The 21991-nt window shown below is 39.1% G+C and overlaps 1 protein-coding gene across 3 annotated transcripts in view; it reads left to right on the top strand.

Annotated features, from left to right (window-relative positions):
- Window positions 1-21991, top strand: part of Ack (activated Cdc42 kinase) — a 366870-nt gene that overhangs the window by 56491 nt on the left and 288388 nt on the right. For all 3 annotated transcript variants that reach the window (XM_067139427.2, XM_067139425.2, XM_067139426.2), the window contains exon 4: window positions 18423-18614. In XM_067139427.2, coding sequence (XP_066995528.1) covers window positions 18423-18614 — 192 coding nt within the window. The remainder of the gene's footprint in view (window positions 1-18422; window positions 18615-21991) is intronic.

The raw sequence follows: 21991 nt of genomic DNA, 5'->3' as shown, positions 1-21991 counted from the left end.
TTAGGTATTTTCTTTTTGTAAAGCTGTTACTGTGTGATATTTGGCACAGTGGAAATGTGTTTTCTTGTTCCCTTTTGCATAAGTGGGGAAAAATTTAAATGAAAAAAATATAAATTTTGTGTTTGAAACAGTCCAGAGTTAATGTGAGCATAAGTTTGAAAGGAAAATTTTTGCTGTTCTTTTCTAGCCCCTCCCTTCATTTGACTAGCAATTTGATTAACTGAAAGTAATATTTCATGAATTATGAGTTTGGTGTTCTCGCGAAGTTTACTGCAAAATACATTCGTCACCTAACATTTGACCTATAAACATTTGTTGAATGAGGGCACTCCCCCACTGCGAGGAGTGGAGAGGAAGGAAGGAAGGATTTACGGTAAGGGTGGTGATGTACAGCTGCTCTTCGGATACACACACTGTCTGCACAGTACAGACTTACCTTGGATGCTGCTGATCTAAATTGTTAGCAAGCAGCTGAAGATGTCTTTCACGAGATGAAAGAGTTTGATAATGTACCGTAATTTAATTTCCAAGTGTGATTAGAATTGATTTGAAAAGGTGGAAATCCTCAAGTCTTTTATTCTAGAGTATGAGAGCTCCAGTCCAATAATGAAACTTATCCAGAGGAGGGGTTTGAATACAAACTTCGAAGCTCCAGGATCGTGCCAAAGCAAGTACGCTACGGTGGCACTGGCTGAAAGCAACGGTGTTTTTGTGTTTACTGCTTATTTCTTGGCATGGTTCTCAAACTGTGCTTACGTCAGCAACAGCAACACTGTCCCTCACAGCCCATATGAATTTGCCCCGAAGCAATGTGATTGGCTAAGTTCAGCAGCTGATAAGAAGACAACGGTGCGAGATATCAAATTATTTCTTTCAAATTATTTATCAGCATGACCAACCCTCTAATGCTCATATACCTGGTTCACGTTGTTTCTGACCACCCTCTCTAGCCAATGTAACCTTACTGCTCTGCTGCCCTTATTATCTCTGTAGTCACCTCATCCTCGCCTGATGCTTTGCCAATTTTCTTCTTCTATTTCCAACAGTGTTGTACCGTATCTTCATTTTGGTTACCTTCAGCCATTTCTTCTTCATGTTCCTCTTCCTGCATTTCTTTTAATTTGATATTAAGTACTTTAGCAAAATATTCCTCCCATCACTGGAGAATATGCTATCTTTGTGTCAAAATTTGTCCTGTATCTGTCGTTACAAATTTTGTGTCTTCCCTCCTGTTTAATTTGCTTTTAACCAATCCATACAACATTTCCTTACTTCCTTTAACATTCTCTCGCAAGATTTCTGTGAAGTTTTCCCAGCACTTCTGTTTCTCTTCCTGTACAATCTTCTGATGTGCTTTCTTTGCTTCATGATATTTTTGCCTACTCTCCGTATTTCTACCTCCTACCCAGCTCCTCCATGCTTTTTGTTTTTCTTTCACTATGTCTCTTACTTTGTTATTGCACCTGGGTCTCTCTGTTTTCTTCGTGTTCCCTGATACTCTACCACATGTATCTTTGCACATTTCACCATTCTTTGTTTGAACTTCACCCATTCCTCTTCAACACTGCCAATCTCTCCTTTAGGAATTTGTTTTTTCAGTTCTTCTTGGAACTTCTCTTATGCTCCCTTTTCCTTTAATTTCCATACATTTATCTTTCTTTCTCTCATCTCTTTTCTCTTTTTTACTAAGTCTGTTTAGCTACTGCATTTTAATGGTCTCCTTCAAAATATTCTCTTGGCATAGCTGTTGCATCTTCCAGTTGGCTGCATTTCCCTCTCTCAACTAAAATCAAATCAATCATTGTTTTTGTTTTCCTTTGTCACCATCCGTATAATTTTTTGGCTGTTGTTCTTTCTGAACCATGTATTGCCTACTGTTAATCCACTCCTCTCTCAGAATTCTAGTAGTAGCTCTCTTTCTGCAGTTTCCTTTCCGTAACTGAAAGGACCAATTATTTCCTCTTCACCTTGCCTGTCTGCCCCTATGTGGGCATTCATGTCTCCCATTATCACCACTTCCTTATCTTCAGTGCACCTCTCCAGTTTCTCCAAGAATTCCTCTAGATTCTTTCAGACATTTCCTGTCTGAGGTGCATATACTTGGATAAAATCTTGCTCTCCACTCTCCAAGTAATGTCTGATTTTCATGGTTCTGTCATTTACCTGGTAGACCTTCTCTATGTACCACATCAGGTCTTCCCTCACAATAAAACCTACTCCATTATTGCAGTATGCACCTCCACTCCAAGACAACTGAAACCTCTTTCTCTCTATTATGTCCCTTTCCTTTCCACTTGGTTTCACTCAATCCCAACAATGAAATGTCCTTTTCCATGTATTCTATTAGTTCTTCTCTCCTGCTGTTAAGGGTAATCTTGCAATCTTCGTCGCTGCTTGCCCACTTTTCACAGTTCCCCCAGCCTGAGAACACCAGGAACTGTGTGTTGCGTTCGGGGGACACCCTAACCGTTTCTGAAGCCTCAGCTCACTCTCAATCATTTTATAGGCTATTAGTATGATGGTCTCACCACACCCAAAGGCATTTTATACCTACTGCCAGGGTTTTTTTTTTAAGCTGCCCCTAACATGGGGAAACAGATGCCTTTTGCAGTTGCCCCTAACATGGAGTGCAGATGCTGCTAGATAAACTTTTGTGGTATTACCTCCACTAAGGGACCATCAGCCTTCCTAAAGAGCCCGGGGCTATTGGCCTCTTTAGATTGTACTCATATTTATCCTCGAGTCCAGGGCGGCGTCTTTCACCATCTCCACCATACTGAAGTCCACCTTCTCAGCTGTAGATTGTAACTTCTTGTTGATAAAAATAAATAAAATCATGAATAAAAATATATAAATAAAATTACTCAAAAACTTAATAAAATTAATAAACATAATTAACCAAAATGTCCGTAGTATGGGCGCCAGAGTTCACCAGAATGGATCCCTCGAATTTAGATAAGAGCATGATAAACTTTATATCCCAGGGCGTGTACATAATGCTGCGTACTGGTACATCTGCTGCAGGCCTTACCTAACCTCCTGAAAACGACTAATTAGGTTCATCAATAACACTGATTCTAAAATAGCTAACTATATTCTTAACAAATTCCGTGCATGAGCACCTCATCAACATACAACATTATACATATAATACACACATAAAATATTGCTGGAAGACTCCATATTTACAACAACAACAATAATGAAATCGTGGGAAAACGAAAGCGAGAACTAAGCTACCATTTGTAGATAGTCCGATGAACAATGTACATGTATGAAGATAAATACCCTTCACTGACTCTATATCAATTCGACTTACCGATTCTCATAATCGGCAGTTATCACATCACACAGATACTGTACCTTGTACTACTGTGTTCACATATTTTAACACTTGTTGTAAAGATATATACACACGTCTGTCGATCCTCAACATAAATTATGGAAAGTCTGAGATAGCTTTTACCAACATATAATGCTAGGCCGCCACAAGTACTACAATACTTAATGCGCAAGCACTCTCCACAATCTTCCACTTTCCACGAACATAACAAGACCACGAACGTTTGAAGTCCAGTCCATTGCAGCAGTGTCACTCCAGTGCCGTGTATCAGCACCACTTCCTTCTCGTACAGTGCGTCAGTTCTAGTTCTCTTATACACTGTCACTGGTTGTAGTTATCTTCCTTCTCGTTCCTTTACAATCACCCCGGTTGCTGCCGTATGATTAACCTTTATAGACATCAGCATCCCCCTCCTCTCAGATGATATGTCTGGATTGGTGCTTGCCAGCCAATCATTAGTGATCTCTAGTCAAGACCCAGCCCTGAACTCATACTTGGTCTCAAGACAATAACAAACGCTCGGGTATATCATATGAGTTATACGAACTTCCCTAATACAACAACAAGCTCATCTCATCAGGCTGGGATATATACATGACTCATTGAATATCCCGACACAAGTACATCACAACAAACACTGGGGTATCCACACGACACAACCAAATTACCTGAGTTATTAAAGCAATGTTTTCCCACTCGTGCAAAACAAATTACTCATACCTACATATGTGGATATCTTCCAGCTTACCAATATAAATGGCAAAATATACAAATGAAATACTGATAATAATAATAATGATGATGATAATAATAATAATAATAATAATAAATTGAATACTGACAATAATATCTCTAACTTCTACATATAATTCGGGGGTGTGATATATGTACTATCACAAGATGGCGTTGAGGTCTTCACTCGTTACCCTGAGCTGGGACCCATAACAGATGTTACACACCGGGTCAGTGTGCTCTGGGACTCGCATAGGCAGAGGCATCACTCCCTCTGTAGGGCTGCTTCCAAAGAGGGTCCCTACCTGCTACCTGTAAATGTAAAATTTAAATACTGTCCTACTTTTCCCTGGTTCTGCCATTTGCTGACTCTCATTTCTAATATGAGAATATATAGGCCTCATGGTTGTGAAAAATGAATGCATTCATATAATAATTATAATATAGTTCCACACTATAGTGTGAAGTGCAAAAACCATGCTACATGTAGTTCATTGTCCTATGCAATAGGCTGCATCAACATTTAATTTTCTTGAAATAGGCACTTAGCTGACTTAAGATCATGTCTATAAGTTTTTGGGCTCTGCTTGTCATTCTGAGCAAGATGTATGTGTAGAAAACACAAGTAACAATATAATGCTTTGAAACAATATTGGATACACAATTTAGATTAGTGTTAAGCAGAAACTGCAACAAAACTCTTGAAAATAACCATTCCCTTGTAATAATTCGATGACTATAAATAAATAATAAAATAATTAAAATTATATAAATAAATAACATTCTCCCACGCTGGTATCTTCATCTTGTCGCGATGTGGGAGCTTGCGTGCCTAAGTGATCCTGAGAGCTATGCCGGCGGGAGCATAAGCTCCTGGTAGGGCCACCCAAGCCGGACAGGTCAGAGGTGATAGGCCAGACTAAGAGGGATACCCTGGTCCTCCAGGTTGGGGGTTGATCATGGGGCTAACAACCCTATATCGGAAAAACAACTCGTTACGAAACTCACAGACAAGACTAGCCGGACTGATGAAAATGGTAAACGACCCACACGAGGAAATGGAAGATGCAAACGGAAATATGATATGTATGTAGCAACCTGGAATGTATGAACCCTGAATAAACCAGGAGCCCTAAACAATCTAAAACAAGAAATGGAGAAATATAATATTGGAATAGCAGCAATTCAGGAAGTCAGATGGAAAGGAAATGGTGTTTTTAGAAGTGGTAGATATACAGTTCTGCATAGTAGAGGAGCCAAAGGTACAATAGGTGACACAGGCTTCCTAGTGGATGACAGATATAAGTCAGCAGTTTTGAATTTTAAACCTGTAAATGAAAGAATATGCACTCTAAGGATGAAGGCCCATTTTTTCAATATCACCCTTGTGTGTGTGTATGCACCTACAGAAGAGGCTGAGGATGAAGAGAAAGATATGTTCTATGGACAATTGGAACAAGAAATAGAATGCATCCCAAGACAAGATGTAAAAATCATACTTGGAGATTTCAACGCTAAAGTGGGTAAAGAAGAAGCCTATAGGGAGACAGTTGGGAAGGAAAGTTTGCATGATGAGTCAAATGATAATGGACAGAGGCTAATTGATTTTGCCATGGGAAACTCAATGGTGGTAAAGAGTACATGGTTTCAGAGAAAGAATATACGGAAAGCCACTTGGTGTTCACCAGATGGTGTCACCTTTAATCAAATAGACCATGTAGTAATTGATAGGAGACATGCATCTGACATACTACAAGTTGACAATTGTAGGGGAGCTGATTGTGATTCGGACCATTACTTGGTACGGGTAAAATACAGGCAACGTATTGCAACTTACAGATCTGCTAAGAAAGGGAAAGCTCCAAGGAGATATATGGTCTCAAAATTGAAAGATAAAGAAACTGCACAACTATATGAATGCAGGATGGAGAAGAAATTGCAGGCTAAACAACAAAGCTTGGCAGTGGAAAACATCGAAGGAAAGTGGATTTTATTGAGGGATGCATTGCAGGAAACTGTGGATGAAGTACTAGGAGTTGAGGTAAAGACCGAAAGGCAAGGATGGTTTGATGATGATTGCAGAAGAGCAGTTGAGGAAAGAAATGAAGCAAGGAAGAAAATGTTTAGCAGGAAAACAAGAACATATGTAGAAGAATTTAGGAAGAAGAGGAAAGAGGCAGACAGAATTTGTAGGAGAAAGAAGAGAGGCAGAGAGGAAATGGATTACAGATTTGGAGGAACAATATGATATGCAAGAAGTACGGAAGTTCTGTGGGAAAATAAAGGACGTACAGAAAGGTTTTCAACCACATGCTGTATTCTGTAGAGATAAAGAAGGAAACATGATTGGGGGAAGAGACCGGATTCTTGACCGATGGGCGGAATACTTTAGTGAACTGTTGAATGTTGCTGCAGAGACGGGGAGATTGGAAGAAGTGGATGGGCAGCCTTGGCAGAATCCTAGCCTAGATTTAAAACCAGTGCCTGTACCATCTATAGAAGAAGTGAGGACGGCAATTAAGTACTTGAAGAATAATAAGGCTCCAGGAAGTGATAACATTTCAGCTGAGATGATTAAATACGGGGGTGACTGGTTGACGCAACTTGTTCACCAACTAATTGTGGAAGTTTGGGAAACAGAACAAATGCCAGAGCATTGGAGCTTAGCAATTATTTGCCCAATTCATAAGAAGAAAGATAAAGCAAATTGTGAAAATTATAGAGGTATATCTTTGCTTAGTGTGGTTTATAAGGTCTTAGCCAAGGTTTTGTCTGAGACTCACTCCACTGGTTGAGCAGATACTAGGAGACTACCAAAGTGGCTTTCGACAGGGTAGATCAACAACAGATCACATCTTCACTGTCAGGCAAATAATGGAGAAATGCTATGAATATAATGTGGATGTGCATCAGCTGTTTGTGGACTTTCGGCAGGCTTATGATAGTGTGAAGAGAAGGAAACTGTATCAAACAATGATGGACATGGAGTTCCCAACTAAATTGATAAGACTGGTACAAATGACCCTAACAGGTACTAAATGCATGGTTAAAATAGAAGAAAATCTTACTAAAGAGTTTGAAGTAAACCAAGGTTTGCGGCAAGGGGATGTGTTATCTACCCTGCTCTTCAATGTGGTTTTGGAGCGTGTGATGAGAAAGTTGGAGGTCAGTAATCCAGGCGGTACGCTGTTCAACCGTGTAACACAGAATCTGGCTTATGCTGATGATGTTATGCTGTCTAGAAGATTGAAAGACCTAGAGGAAGGACTGGATAGATTAGAAAAGGAAGGAGGTGAAATGGGCCTAAGAGTGAATAATGCCAAAACTCGTTACTTGTTTGCATCTAGGAGGACCGTAGTAAGGGAAGACAAGTGCATAAAATTAAATGGGATTAACTACGAGAGATGTGAAAAGTTTAAGTATTTAGGAGTGCTGGTGACAAAAGATAATGACATGAAAGAGGAAATAAAAGCGAGGATTGCTGCGGGCAATAGGGCTTACTTAGCTTTATTGAAAGTGTTTAGATCACGCAGCCTTGGTAGAAGATTAAAGTTGACAGTCTATCGAACAGTATTACGACCAGTGGTAACTTATGGCTCTGAAACATGGACAATGACCAAAGTAGATGAAGAACTGTTGAACAGATGGGAGAGAAAAATACTGAGAAAGATTTTTGGCCCGGTGAAGGAAGGGGAATTGTGGAGAATAAGGAAAAACAAGGAATTGGAAGAACTCTATGGACATCCAAGTATCGTAACCGAAATAAAAAGCAACAGATTAAGATGGTTGGGACACGTAGAGAGAATGCCAGATAATAGGGCTGTCAAGAAGATCTATAAGGGAAATCCAGGTGGTAGAAGATGGAAAGGAAGACCCCGGAAAAGATGGCTGGATGATGTGGAGGATGATTTAAGAAAGATGGGAATAAGAAAATGGAGGAGGCGTGCAGAAGATCGTGAAGATTGGGCTACAATCGTCAGAGAGGCCAAGGCCCTACAAGGGCTGTAGCGCCGAGGAGTAAGTAAGTAAATAAATAACATTACTAAAAAACTTAATAAAATACTTGAAATAATTTAAATTAATAAACATAATTAACCGAAATGTCCTTAGTATGGACGCCAGAGTTCACCAGAATGGATCCCTCGAATTTAGATAGAGCATGATCATTCTTTATATCCCAGGGCGTGTACATAATGCTGCGTACTGGTACATCTGCTACAGGCCTTACCTAACCTTCTGAAAACGACTAAATAGGTAGGAACTGCACCTAGGTTCATCAATAACTCCACTGATTATAAAATATCTAACTATATTCTTAATAAAATCCGTGCATGAGCACCTCATCGACACACCAAAATACACTTACCGTCTTACTAATAAAAAGTCCTTATACAGTTGTTTAACTCTTGTATAGTTATACAGTGAATAAACCCTGTATAAGCTTTTTTACATTTTTGTTACTAATAAACGATGTATACGCATTGTGTTACTATACAGCACATATACACTTGTTCCAAGGCGTAGGAATCTCTTCCTGCAGTTCACTGATGTATTTCGCACGTTCACCGCCTTTATGATCGCTTCTGCTGGTTATCTACGAGAAAAACTTTCTGGAAAGTCGCACAGTAGCACGGCATATCGAAAAGGCAGTGGCAACATTGAGACAGCTGGAAATTGGCTTATACTGATATCAACATTTCTTCAGCTTGCTTGTATAATGAACACCAAAACAGAAATGGAAATGCTTAAAAAAAGATCAATAGCTCCTAACTGGGATAGTACGGAAAACGTAAGCAATTGTAATTGAATCGGCGAGATGAAAAGGGTACACATTCCAAAATCCTTACTTTTCGGGAGAAAGGAAAAACTGTTTTGTAGCTTAAAAGAAAGGTTTGATCAAAAAAGTTTCTATTAAGGCATTTATACACCATATTTCTGCGTACTCAACTACAAAGTATGGAAATCATATTATGTACAGTTTTCAAGTTATACCATTTTTTATGTCAAGAAATATGTCCCTTTTTATACTCAAATTTGAGAAAGATCTAAGATCTTTGTAGAGGCAGATAATGTATAATAAACTCACAATTTAAAGTCTATTAAGCAGTAACACATTATTACACAAACATACGCCCAACCATCATTTCTTTTATAGTTATTCATTGTCATTCCGTGAGACAGCTGGAAATTGACTTACAGTATATTGATATCAACATTTCTTCAGCTTGCTTGTGTAATGGACGCCAAAAAAGACATGAAAAAGCTTAAGAAAGTATCAAAAGCTCCTAACTGGGGTAGTACGGAAAACGTAAGCAATTGTAATTGAATCGGCTAGTTGAAAAGGGTACACATTCCAAAATTTTTACTTTTCAATAGAAAGGAAAACTTGTTTTGTAGCTTAAACGAAAGGTTTGATCAAAAAAAGTTCCTATTAGGCATTTATACATCATATTTCTGCGTATTCAACTACAAAGTATGGAAATCATATAACGTATGGTTTTCAAGTTATGCCATTTTTTATCTCGAGGAATATGTCCCCTTTTATACGGTTGGTACTCAATTGAGAAAGATCTTTGTAGGGGCAGATAGTGTATAATAAACTCGCAATATCAAAAGTCTATTAAGTTGTAACACATTATTGCACAAAAATACTCCCAACCATCATTTCTTTTATAGTTATTCATTGTCATTCCGTCTCTTTAAAGTGTTTTACTTTATGAAGATGTCTAGCCTCCATAACCTCTGAATGGTGTATGTCTTCTATGTTTAAAATATTGTGAAGATCATCAACGTTATCGTCCATTCTTTCAATGTGTGTTCAATGTTAAACGGATAAGTCGAATATTTCACCACGATTATATTACTGTAGACAATTCATACCACGAAAATAAACTGCTCACTCATTCCTTTTTCCGCTACTCGCTGCTATACAACGCTTATACAAGGGTCCTGGTCTGTATACGCAATTCAGTGAATAACTATAACAGTTGTATACACAGGAGGCTTATACACGGTTTATTAGTAACGAATTTCACATAAACGGTGTATAAACCTTGTATAAAAGTTATACACCGTTTATTAGTAAGACGGTTATAATACACAAACAAAAGATTGCTGGAAGACTCCATATTTATAACAACAATGAAAACGGTAGGAAAACGAAAGCGAGAACTATGCCACCATTTGTAGTTAGTTCGTTGAACAATGTACATATATGTATATAAGAACCCTTCACTGTCTCTATATCGATACGACTTGCCGATTCTCATAATCGGCAGTTATAACATCACAGATACTGTACCTCGTAATACTGTGTTCACAGACTTTAACACTTGTTCTAAAGATATATACATTTGAGCAACACATGGTTGTCGATCCTGAACATAAATTATGGAAAGTCTGAGATAGCTTTCACCAACATATAATGCCAGGCCGCCACAAGTGCTACAATACCTAACGCGTAAGCACTCCACAATTTGTCGATCAGCTACTTTCCACAAACATAACAAGACTACGTTCCATGAACGTTTGAAGTCCAGTCCATTGTAGCAGTGTCACTCGAATACCGTATATCCAGTTTCACTCCCGTGTGTGTTAGCACTACTTCCTTCCCGTACAATGTGTCTGCACTACTTCCTTCCCGTACAGTGTGTCTGCACTACTTCCTTCTCGTACAGTGTGTCAGCACTACTCCTTTCCCGTACCTTGTGTCATTCCCGCCATTTGATGAACCTTTATAGACAAAAGATTGCTGGAAGACTCCATATTTATAACAACAATGAAAACATGATACGTCTGGATTGATCCTCGCCAGCCAATCATGGTAGATCCTCTTGTCAAGACCACGCCGTGAACTCCTTGTTGGTCCCAAGACATAAACAAACTCTCTGGGTTGCTTCACATGAGTCATAGAACTTTCCTGGTACAACAAGTTCATCTCATCAGATTGGGATATATACTTGACTCATGCAAAGTTTCCAAGTTCCAATATAGGAATGTTTTCCCAGCCGTATGATCAAAACAAATTACTCATACTGCATATATGGAGACATCCCAGCTTACAAATATTAATGACAAAATATACAATTGAAATGCAGATAATAATAATAGTAATAATAATAATAATAATAATAATAATATTAATAATAATAATAATAATAATAAGTCGAATACTGACAATATCTCTCGCCTCTTCATATAGTGCGAGGGTGTGATGTATGTACTATCACACCCTTAATTGTCAGTTATGGATCAACAGTGTAATATGTCACCTATTTGAAGCAGAACTAAGGTTGTTCACAAAAATCCGCTCGTAGCAGTTTGTTGCAAAATAGAAATCTTGGATTCAGATGATGGTGCTTAGGTAAGTTTCCTATATTTTAAGGCTATTATTAACCCAGATCTGCCCAAAAATCTTTTTTGCTTGAATTTGAAGATTAATGGTATATAACTGACCTATAGGTTGTATGATGATCCCCAATGTTAAGTATTTCAGGACCAGGTACATTGCATGGGCAGGGGGGGGGGGGGTGTCCTATGAAAAGGACAGTGGGCAAAAAGGGTATGATAATAAGAAAAATGTGTATGTCATTCTAATGTTATATTATTCTTAATTTGAATCTAATGCAAGCAGTCTGATTACAGAATGAATTGTTAGAGTTTGAACTGAAGGGAATACAGTAAAATGTAAGACTTCAGAGGACCTTGGTGCTTCTACATGGCATAGTGGTACTTCTCAAAACACTACACATGTAGCGTTATGTTGCACTTTTTGCACCTCATAGACGCTTTTCTGTCGCATACCCTGCACCTTGTTTGCTTCCCTTGGGATTCAATCATATGATCTACGTGGTCATATCGGGAATCAGCATTTTCTAGCGGCGATGGACGACTGCGCTTCTTTTCCGTTTCAGGTTCCAAGTCATGTGTTGTCCACACGTATGCAGTTTTAGAAGACATGGCCAATTTCGGGTGGTTTTCCTCAGTAATGTCACAGTTGGAAGTGTTATTTACAACTTCTTCAACTGCTACATCGTCTTGTTTATGGTAAATCATTTCTGCATCAGCACGTAACTATGATCCAGGAAAATGATTCACGTTCAAATTGTCCTCTTCACCGGATTCCTCATCAGTAACGATGTCATCCATGGAACTAGGTGGTAACACAGTAACAGATGCCACATTGCAGTCTGGTTCTTCCTCCAGAATTGACAAAATCCCATTCAGAGACATGCTGGAATAGAGGAGAAACAAACTATGTAATAGTACCCCTTATGACCACTGTCCTATAGAGAGGACACTCAAATATAAATGAAAATCACAGTCAATTATTCGCCACCAAGAATGGAGAGTTCATATAATCATTACTTCTACCTTGACCAACATATCACAGCAATTGGATTACAAATATCAACAAAAGGTACTGCATAACTTACCTTTCATTCTTCCGGGGCAGGAGCTTTTCCATGATGCCAAAGTCGTGTTGTTATAAAGCTATCAACAATGTACAGAAACTTCTTTAAAATGCTTGAAACGAAAACAAATGGCAGTTTATATCTTTAGTCTGCTACCAACATAACAATTAGCACCAATTTTTGCCTGATGGCTTAGGCAGTAGTAACAGATGGTGGGTAAGTCTTCTGTCCTTAAAATAGGACAGTAGGCAGATCTGGGTTAAAAGGTTTGTTCCAACACACAGTTCGGAACGCATTCAGAATCGATACCAACAACTGTGAATGCGCAAGTGCTTACTGAGTACCGTTCAGAACCGGTTCGTTATTGCGGCATGTTGGAACGCAAATAAAATTGTTCTGTGCGTAATCGGTGTCATCTAGTGACAGTGGGAGAAACGAATCATTTATTTGGCGGGTATTTGATTACTGTAATGAGGAGATAAGGAATGAATTATGTTTACATTCTTAACGTATTGACAATGTCATTCCGAATCCCTTTAGCATCTCTATCGTAATCATCGTCATCGTCCTCAACGTCGCCTATTTCCTGTTGAGGCAAGGCCCTTTCCACAACAATGTTGATGCCATTCTCTTCCAAAACAGCATCACTTAAACATGGATGGAACACGAAATAACTGTAGGTATAAAATAAAAGCCTTTCCTATTTATACAGGAATCCGGGTCATTTCTTGGTTTGTCAGTTTTTATGTGAGAGCCATCGATGGCCCCAATGACACCTGGAAACCCTTTTTTTTCTGAAATGTAGTTCACTGTCCGTTTTTTCAACTTCTGTAGGCCGGATAATTATTTGGGCAGATAGATAGATAGATTGCTCAAAAATAGAACTACTCTTTGGAGCACCCTATGTAAAGAACTGACGGTAACATCTAATATGTCAGCAACATCTCTGAAATTTGCAGTGTGATGCCCCATGAACCTCAGAAATATGAGAACCTGAAATTAGCAATGCATATGTATTATGCCAAAGATGAATAAAATACATGTATAGGCATTTTGCTGAGAAATGAATGCACGAAGCATAGTCAACTATAAATTACCACTGCTGACCTGACTTAGAGCCGATAGTTTTCCATACTGCCCATAGTGCCTTAACTGAGGAGTTTGCTGGAACTGCTCAGCAATATTCTCAGCAACTGCTCGAGTGACCCAAAAATTTTATAAAAATGATTCATCTTCATACTGAGGGACTGTTTGTTCTGAAAATATAAAGGTATATGCAATAAGTCTATGATCCTTTTCACCAGAATCTAATCATGGTGTAAACACACAAGAATTAGAAAATTTATTTTCCAAATGGGGTACTTCCTTCTGCCATGACCACATTTTACATTTGAATGAATGCACATATTTTTGGAAATGATTGAAGATGTCCTTAGCACAGCTGTTCCATTCTTTTTCCCTCTTCCCACAAATGAATATTTCCCCCGGTTATTATGCCATTGGCGTAACCTTATTTTAAACTTGTGATCGAACTTACCTCTATAAACACCTTCAGTCTTTAATCTCTTTCCATTATCCTCCCAAGCACTTTCCCTTGCATATGCCAGGTACATACCCCCCATTCTTGCTCTCAACTTCCTTTCTGTCAGACTTTCCCTCCCAAGTTTCCTTAGCATGATACTAACACTGCTGGTTGTTCTGTGGTCCCCATCACATACCTAACCTGCTTTCCTCTGCACCCACTCCAATTCTTTTACCAAAAATTCTTAATAAGGATCTCTTATCTGCGAAGCATACTCCAGTTGAGGTCTTACAAGTATTAAATATGCCATCTCTTTTACACTCATGCTTGTTCCTTTTAATATCTGATACAATTTGCAAGTTCAATTCTTCTTGAATATTGTTCACAAAAATGTAAAGGCACCAGTTTACTGCCCTCTCCTATATCCCTCCCCACTTTCTGAGGTTCTGTTAATGATCCATCTGCCTCCTATCCAGTCCTATTTTTCTCATTTTCTGATAAGTACCATGGTATTCTCTGTGAAAAGTTTTAGACAAGTCTATTGCTATACAGTCCAACTGTTCACTCTTGTCTAAAACCTCTGACACATTCTGAGCTCTCCTGTCTCCCATTTTAGGTCTGGAATTTCATTTTTTACTCCCTTCTGTGTTTTAATGTAACTATACATATTTCTCCCCGTCCTTACTCTCAAGGAAATCCTTTGCCTCTTTTTTTTTACCTTATTTAATTCCCTTTGTAACAATTAGAGTTTCACCTTATTTCATACTCCTTTTCTAATATTATTCCTTGTCACCCTATTTAGTCTTTTGACTCCCTGTTGTAGTATGATGGGTCTTTGTATTGCTGACAGTTTCAATCAGCACCTCTACTCTTTCCCCTTCCAGAAGTACATTTTTGAGTCCTCCCCATAGCAATTCTACATTTTCGCATCAATTTATCCTCTTGTAAACATTTTTTGCAAAGTAAGATCCTATTGCTTCTGTGTCTGCCTTATCATACAACTTGACTATCTTCCTTTCTCTTTTCTTTTCTCTTGCTTCAGTGTTAATTTCTAACAACAATGATAATAATAATGCCATTTGCTTTACATCCCACTAACTAATTTTATGGTTGAGCCACTGAGCCCAGTTAATTTCTAACATCTCTGTGCTATTATCACTCATTCCTTCTATTAGGTACCTCTGTTTTAATAAGCATTTCTTCAGGTTTGACCAAGAATACAGTCAGAAAGTTATTGCCCCTTGTATTTTCCTTTACCAGTTGGGTATACCACCCTACCAGATCAACTTGTTTGCTAAAAAGTTGGTCATGTTTCTCAGAGTTTAAATCTCCTTCCCAAGCCATGTCCATATTTAGGTCACCACCAGTGATAATACTTCTACCACATTTCTCGGCCTCCATACTGAATTAAATCATTCACCAATTTTACATCTCCACTTTTCCCTATCTGCAAGGACACATCCTGAGCTGTCCTGTCTCCCATTTTAGGTCTGGAATGTTATTTTTTACCCCCTTCTGTGTTTTAATATAGCTGTACATATTTCTCCACGCTGTCCTCCTTTCACTATCTTACTCTCAAGAAAATCTTGTGCTGTTGATGGGAAGTCTAATTTCATTTTGATTATTTTAATATTTAATGACTTGCAAAATTATTTATATCTAATAAGAAAACCCCAGCAACCCTGGTTCCTCCTATAAATATTATACCCTTTTGGAAAAAACATCCCCTCAGCATCACAATTGTGCAATCGAAAAAGAAAATTCAAGACAGGGTCCAACCCACATAACCAGAGCATCTTGCGCTTGAAAGTGGGCATAGACATAGTTGATTGGGTAAGTGAGTATGGTGTAAAGGTTAGCACTCTGGACGCTGAATCCAGCGATCTGATATATCTTGGTGGGACCTCCATAAACAGGTTCCAGGAAGGACATTCCAGGGAACATTAATGGACAAGGGACGTTTACATGTTAGGATTTACAGAAGGCAGAATTTCTTTATTTTTTTTAAAGGTACCGGTATCAGCCATGGCCTTAATGAAAGTAAGTTACAACATTTGCCTGGTGTGAAAATGGGAGACTACGGACAACCATCTTCAGGGCTGCCGACAGTGGGAGTTCGAACCCACTAACTTCCGAATGCAAACTCACAGATGCGTGACCGTAATCTGGCTGAAAATGAGACAATTATTGGAGCTCAGCAAATCGCAATACTTGCCTGGACGGAGGTACCTATACTAATATGTTTACATTAGGATTAAAATCTTGTGAAAGAAAACATGGTACAATCAAGTTAAAATATTCAGTATTATAGCAAAGTCATCTCCGTACAAGCCACGAAGGCCCTTGGAATGGTGGAAGGTGAAAGCTTCCACTATTCGTAACCTTGGCTTCAATATTATAGGCCTAACCTAATTATAAAGCTTGAATTGTTAGTTACCTAAATAATTTTCATTCTCTTTTTCTCAGTATGTTCATATCAAACTCATCCTAATCACTTAACCTTTCCTCATGTAGAGGTCACTATCACCATCCAAATCACTCATTTTCCTTACTTTCCAAAATCTCAAATGTGGGTTATCTCGGCCGTGAGGTTTATGGAGGAAGTGCAGATCTGAGATGGATCTAAGTGCGCAGATTGCATTCCGAACTCGTATTGGAACAAACCTTTTAGTGCTCATGACCAGAACGTCTAGCTCTCTCTAGACCGAGAATCGTTTTCACCGGTTTGGAACCGTTACGAATCAGTTCCGAATTATATTGGAACAGCAAGCTGGGAATTCAGAACCGTTCAGAACCGATTCTCATTTATGTTGGAACGCCCGTCAAGTTACAGCGCATGAGCACACAGTTCAGAATCGATTCGGAATTGTGTTGGAACAAACCTAATGAAAAGGTGCAAAAACAGTGCTACATGTAGTTCATTGTCCTATGCAATAGGCTATATCAAAATGTAATTTTTTTTAAATAGGCGCTTAGCTGGTTGACATAGATGTTTATTTCCATAGGGAACCTGAAATATTTGTCCCGAATGAGTAAATTTATAATACCAATGTAGTTGAGCCGTTATTGAACATTATAAATTTTCCAGCCAACTCATTCCTGGTTGCCAGTGTTTTGCCCCAGTGTGTTAAATTGGGCTCATCACTTGGTAAATTTAACACACTGGGGCAAAACGCTGGCAACCGGGAATGAGTTAGCTGGAAAATTTATAATGTCCAATAACAGACCAACTACATTGGTATTAGCTGGTTGATGCATAACACTGTCCAGTTAGAGTATTGTTCCAGTATTTGGGACCCACTCCAGGATTACTTGATACAAGAACTGGAAAAGATCCAAAGACTGTTTTGAACATTTAGTGGAGAATTGTTGTGGAATGAAAATAGTAGATGAATATGCCCAAGTGTAGTTGTTAAATATAGGAAAGATCATAATATGAAGATAAATTTGGAATTAAAGAGGTCAAATAGGGGCAAATATTCAATTGTAGGAACAGGAATAGTGAAAGGAACACTAGTTATCAATGGAAATATTTGTTAAATTTCAAAGTCATTTGAAATCTTTTAAGAAAAGAGTATGTAAACAATTGATAGGGGAATCTGCCACCTGAGTGACAGTCCTAAATCCAGATCAATGATTGATTGATTAGTTGCTTTGCAAGAGATCTACAGGCTGATGATGCCCTTAACAAGAGGCGAAACATGTCCCTGAGAAGTGTACATAGTATTATGTAGATTTCATCTACGTAACACGTGGCTTGTATTAAATAGGTGGTGATAATAGAATACATTATTTTTGTGATAATTTTGTTCATTTTGCCATCATGTACTTTGGTGCTGATGTTTGTAATTTGTACCATTCTGCACTATTACTTTCATGACATTTCTCCTGTTTCATTCTTTTCTCTTCGTGTAGGATATTTCACTTTCTTCTTCTGTTGTAGTCACACTGATGATGAGGTTATCTGTTGGTACATTCACCCTTATTTACACAATTAGTCTTGTGATATACTTCCTGCATTGTCTGTGAAGAAAACAAAATGATTTCATTTGTACTTCATGGGATTGGCACTGGGACATATAACTTACAGGCTGGAAATGAAATTTTCACCAGATGAAGCAAATATTTCCAGGAGAGATTTTTCTCCATCGCTTTCATTTCAGTAATAATCTATACAATCTGCTAGGAAGTATGCATCAGGTTTCAGCAGCTAATATGTTCCTATACCTCAACACTAGGTGGCACATCTCTTTCCCATTTGGTACTTTTGAGTTGAAATGGTTCAGTTGTTTTAGAAACTACATATTGTTTTAACAGCTAGAATTTTTATTCCTTGGAAATTATAACGGAAATAAATGTTCTTGCTACTAGTAAAAGATTTATTGTTTTATAAATGTTGTTTTGCCTACAGGATGATCAGCAAATTAGGAGATGGGTCGTTTGGAGTTGTGCGTCGTGGAGAGTGGACTACGCCAACCGGTCGTATCAGACCTGTAGCAGTTAAAGTTTTAAAGGAGGATGCTCTCAGTCAACCTGGTGTATTTGAAGACTTCGTAAAAGAAGTACAAGCTATGCATCAGCTTAATCATCCAAATCTTATCAGGTAGGTTACATAGAAAAAATTCCCTGCCCTTTCTTTTCTTGAGAAGTGGAGCCCAAATATTGAATGGAAGAGGGAGGAGCGGAGTAACCCAATCTTGACATGAAACATACATCCACACAAATCACATTGTGTGGCTCGGAGAGGGGGATACTGAGCTTGACAGAACTTTCGTGCTTGTCGTTTGGCCTCTTTATATCTGCGTTGTTCCTCTTGAAATTCGGTAGCTGATATAGAGACAGTGTAGCACCAAAGTGTACGAATCTTAGCAATGTATCTCAGGTTCGAGTGTTGATTCCAGTCGTCTTCATGGTATGCTTTAGCTGGTCCTTGAGGATTCCTCAAAGGGGGTCCATGAAGTCTTGTGCTGGAGCAGTGTTCACCGTACAGGATTTTGCTAGGAAATCTGGTATTACTCATGTGCTTAATGTGCTCTATTCATCTGGGACGATGGCCAATGACGGTAGCCTAATACTTGCGCTTTCTCACGAACCGCAAGTTTGATGGCACGGTCCTCCTATTTGATGTTAAGGATGGATCTAAGTGTTTACAGACGGAAGCGCTCTAGCTTTTTTATATCTTGACATAGAAGATCCAAGTGTCACATCGTAAAGCGTGGCAAACCATGATCTTGGTATGCAGTGCAAGGTCCTTATGCATGAAGTCATGATGGGATAAACGTGCTGAGTGTGCAGCACCAATTCTCCTAGCTGCATCTTTAGAACAGGTAGCATTTTTTTTGAAAGGATACTTTCAAGATATATAAAGGGGTAGATCTGCTTTAGTGTAGTATCTGCAGTGGAGATATTGGAAATTGGGAGGCCTGACCCAGATGCAGGCTGTGAGAATACGTAATTTTCTGAACATTAATGAAGAGGCTAAAATGATCGCAAGCACTCTTGGAAACAATTCACTGACTGTTGCAGCTCTTCAGGTGTGAGAGCAGGTGTTACAGCGTCATCTGCATATTGTACACGCGAGCACAGAAATGGTGTCCCAGTATAAACAAAGCATGGTATACCCCCACCTCCACGCTTAACGCATTGCTACTGGTAGACAGTCCGCTACAAGACTGTTGTGATTTAAATGGGCACAGCGGTGGATGTATAGCGATACACACACTGTGCCTTCAGCACTACCCGTTCACTCCCTCCTCTCCTTTTTGGTACTGGAATGGCCTTCGACACTACCCCTCCACTCCCTCCCTTCATTTTCTCTACTGGAGTGGGGCAGTGTTGATTGTTTACGTCGGGACACCATTTCTGTGCTTGCATGTACTATTGTAATTGAGATAATCATCGTGAGTGTTTGGGAGCGAAGTCTATTCAGATTGAACACTCCCCCATCAAAGCGATACCTCTCCCTTACACCTTGACTGTCTGTAGACTATATAGCATGGCAGGCTGGTAATGAGGGAAGAGCTAACACACATCCTAGTTTCAATCCACCGCCGGGAGAGTTGGCTGTGCGCGTAGAGGCGCGGCTGTGAGCTTGCATCCAGGAGATCGTGGGTTCGAGCCCCACGGTCGGCAGCCCTGAAGATGGTTTTCCGTGGTTTCCCATTTTCACACCAGGCAAATGCTGGGGCTGTACCTTAATTAAGGCCACGGCCGCTTCCTTCCAACTCCTAGGCCTTTCCTGTCCCATCGTCGCCATAAGACCTATCTATGTCGGTGCGACGTAAAGCAACTAGCAAAAAAAAAAAGTTTCAATCCATGGGTAATGGAAAATGGATCAGAGATATCATTTTGATGATTTGTCCAGACGTGTTATGAAGAGCCTTGACCAGATCTACAAAGTGCTGAGGACAGCCAAAATGTTTCAGCACTGTCCACATAGCTGGTCTCGGGACTGAGACGAAAGCCTTTTCTAGGTTATAGAACACTAGGTACAAAGAAGTCTGTTGTTCTCGGCATTTTTCCGGGATTTGCCTTGCACATATGTCGTACCTCTGGAAGTTCGAGAACTGCACTGTGACTAGTAGTATTCTCAAATATTCTGCAGGCGATGAAGCAAATTTCTATCAAGAATTTTACCTACTATAGATAGTGATATACCACGATAGTTGCCACAAACACTACAATCGCCTTTTTTGATTAGAGTAACGATAGTGGCATTTTTAAGGTCACCAGATACTTCGCAGGTTCCTTGTATTAAGTGGATAAGAGTAAGAAGTCTTCAGAGTGGCTCAGATGGTAAAGATGCTGGCCGTCTGACCCCAGTTTGACAGGTTTGATCCTGGCTCAGTCCGGTGGTATTTGAAGGTGCTCAAATATGTCAGCTTCATGTTTGTAGATTTACTGGCACGTAAAAGCACTTTTGCGGGACTGAATTGTGGCACTTTGGCGTCTACAAAAACAGCAAGAAAAGGTACTTTGGGACAGAAGGAACATGCATTTCATTCAGGTTTAAGCACAGGCTAAAAATCCAACAGGGAGGGGTAAGCGACTGATCGTGTTACACATTGGAAGTTATGTTGGTTTTGTGCAGGGTGGTGATCTTATGTTCAAGTCTAAGAAAAACCGAGAAACGATGAAATGACTGGTGACGTATTTAAAACGTGGTTTGAAAGAATATTACCATAGCTGATGCCTGGTAGTATTATCGTGGTAGACAACACTCCTTATCACACTGTGAAGTTACAATGGATCCCAAACAAATCCTGAAAAAAAGGTGAGGTAATTCCCTGGCTGAGAAGTAAAAATGTAACATGCGCGAAGGACTTGGTAAAACCGAATTGCTAGAATTTGTGAAGACTCACAGGCCTCAGTTCGAGAGATATGTAATAGATAAGTTAGCTGAACAAGTGGACATCACTGTACTCGGATTGCCCCTGTATCACTGAGAATTAAGCCCAATAGAGATGGTGTGGAGCCAGATCAAACATTATGTTGCCAGCCTTAACACCACCTCCAAGCTTTGTGACGTGGATAAAATTCTTGACACAGTATTTCGTGAGGTGACAGCTGATCAATGGCATTCCTGTTTAGCACGTAGTGTGCGAAGATAAAAGGATGTGGGACCTGGAAAGTGCCATAGATACCGTAGTTGAAAAAAAATGGTTATCAATTGAGGAGGGTACCATATTTTCTCGCATAATTAATGCACTTTTTTTGACAAAAAATACAACCGAACACTTCAGATGCGTAAAATATTCAAGGAATTGAGATATGTACAAAAGTTATTAACAAATCATATACATTTAAAGGTACATCAAATATAATGTACACACAATTGGTTCAACTCATCTTCGGTTATCGTCAATTGGCATAAAATTCTGACGTAAGGTTTTTTCTGAAAAGTGAAGTAGGGTATATCAGGTAAGTTGGACACGTGGGTTTTAAGTTTCGACACTGGAAAATATTCTTCCCTTTATGAGC

This window comes from Anabrus simplex, chromosome 2 (assembly GCF_040414725.1).
Source record: "Anabrus simplex isolate iqAnaSimp1 chromosome 2, ASM4041472v1, whole genome shotgun sequence".
NCBI classification, from domain to species: domain Eukaryota; kingdom Metazoa; phylum Arthropoda; class Insecta; order Orthoptera; family Tettigoniidae; genus Anabrus; species Anabrus simplex.
The sequence above is the reverse complement of the archived record's forward strand: the minus strand, read 5'-3'. Positions and strand labels throughout refer to the sequence as shown.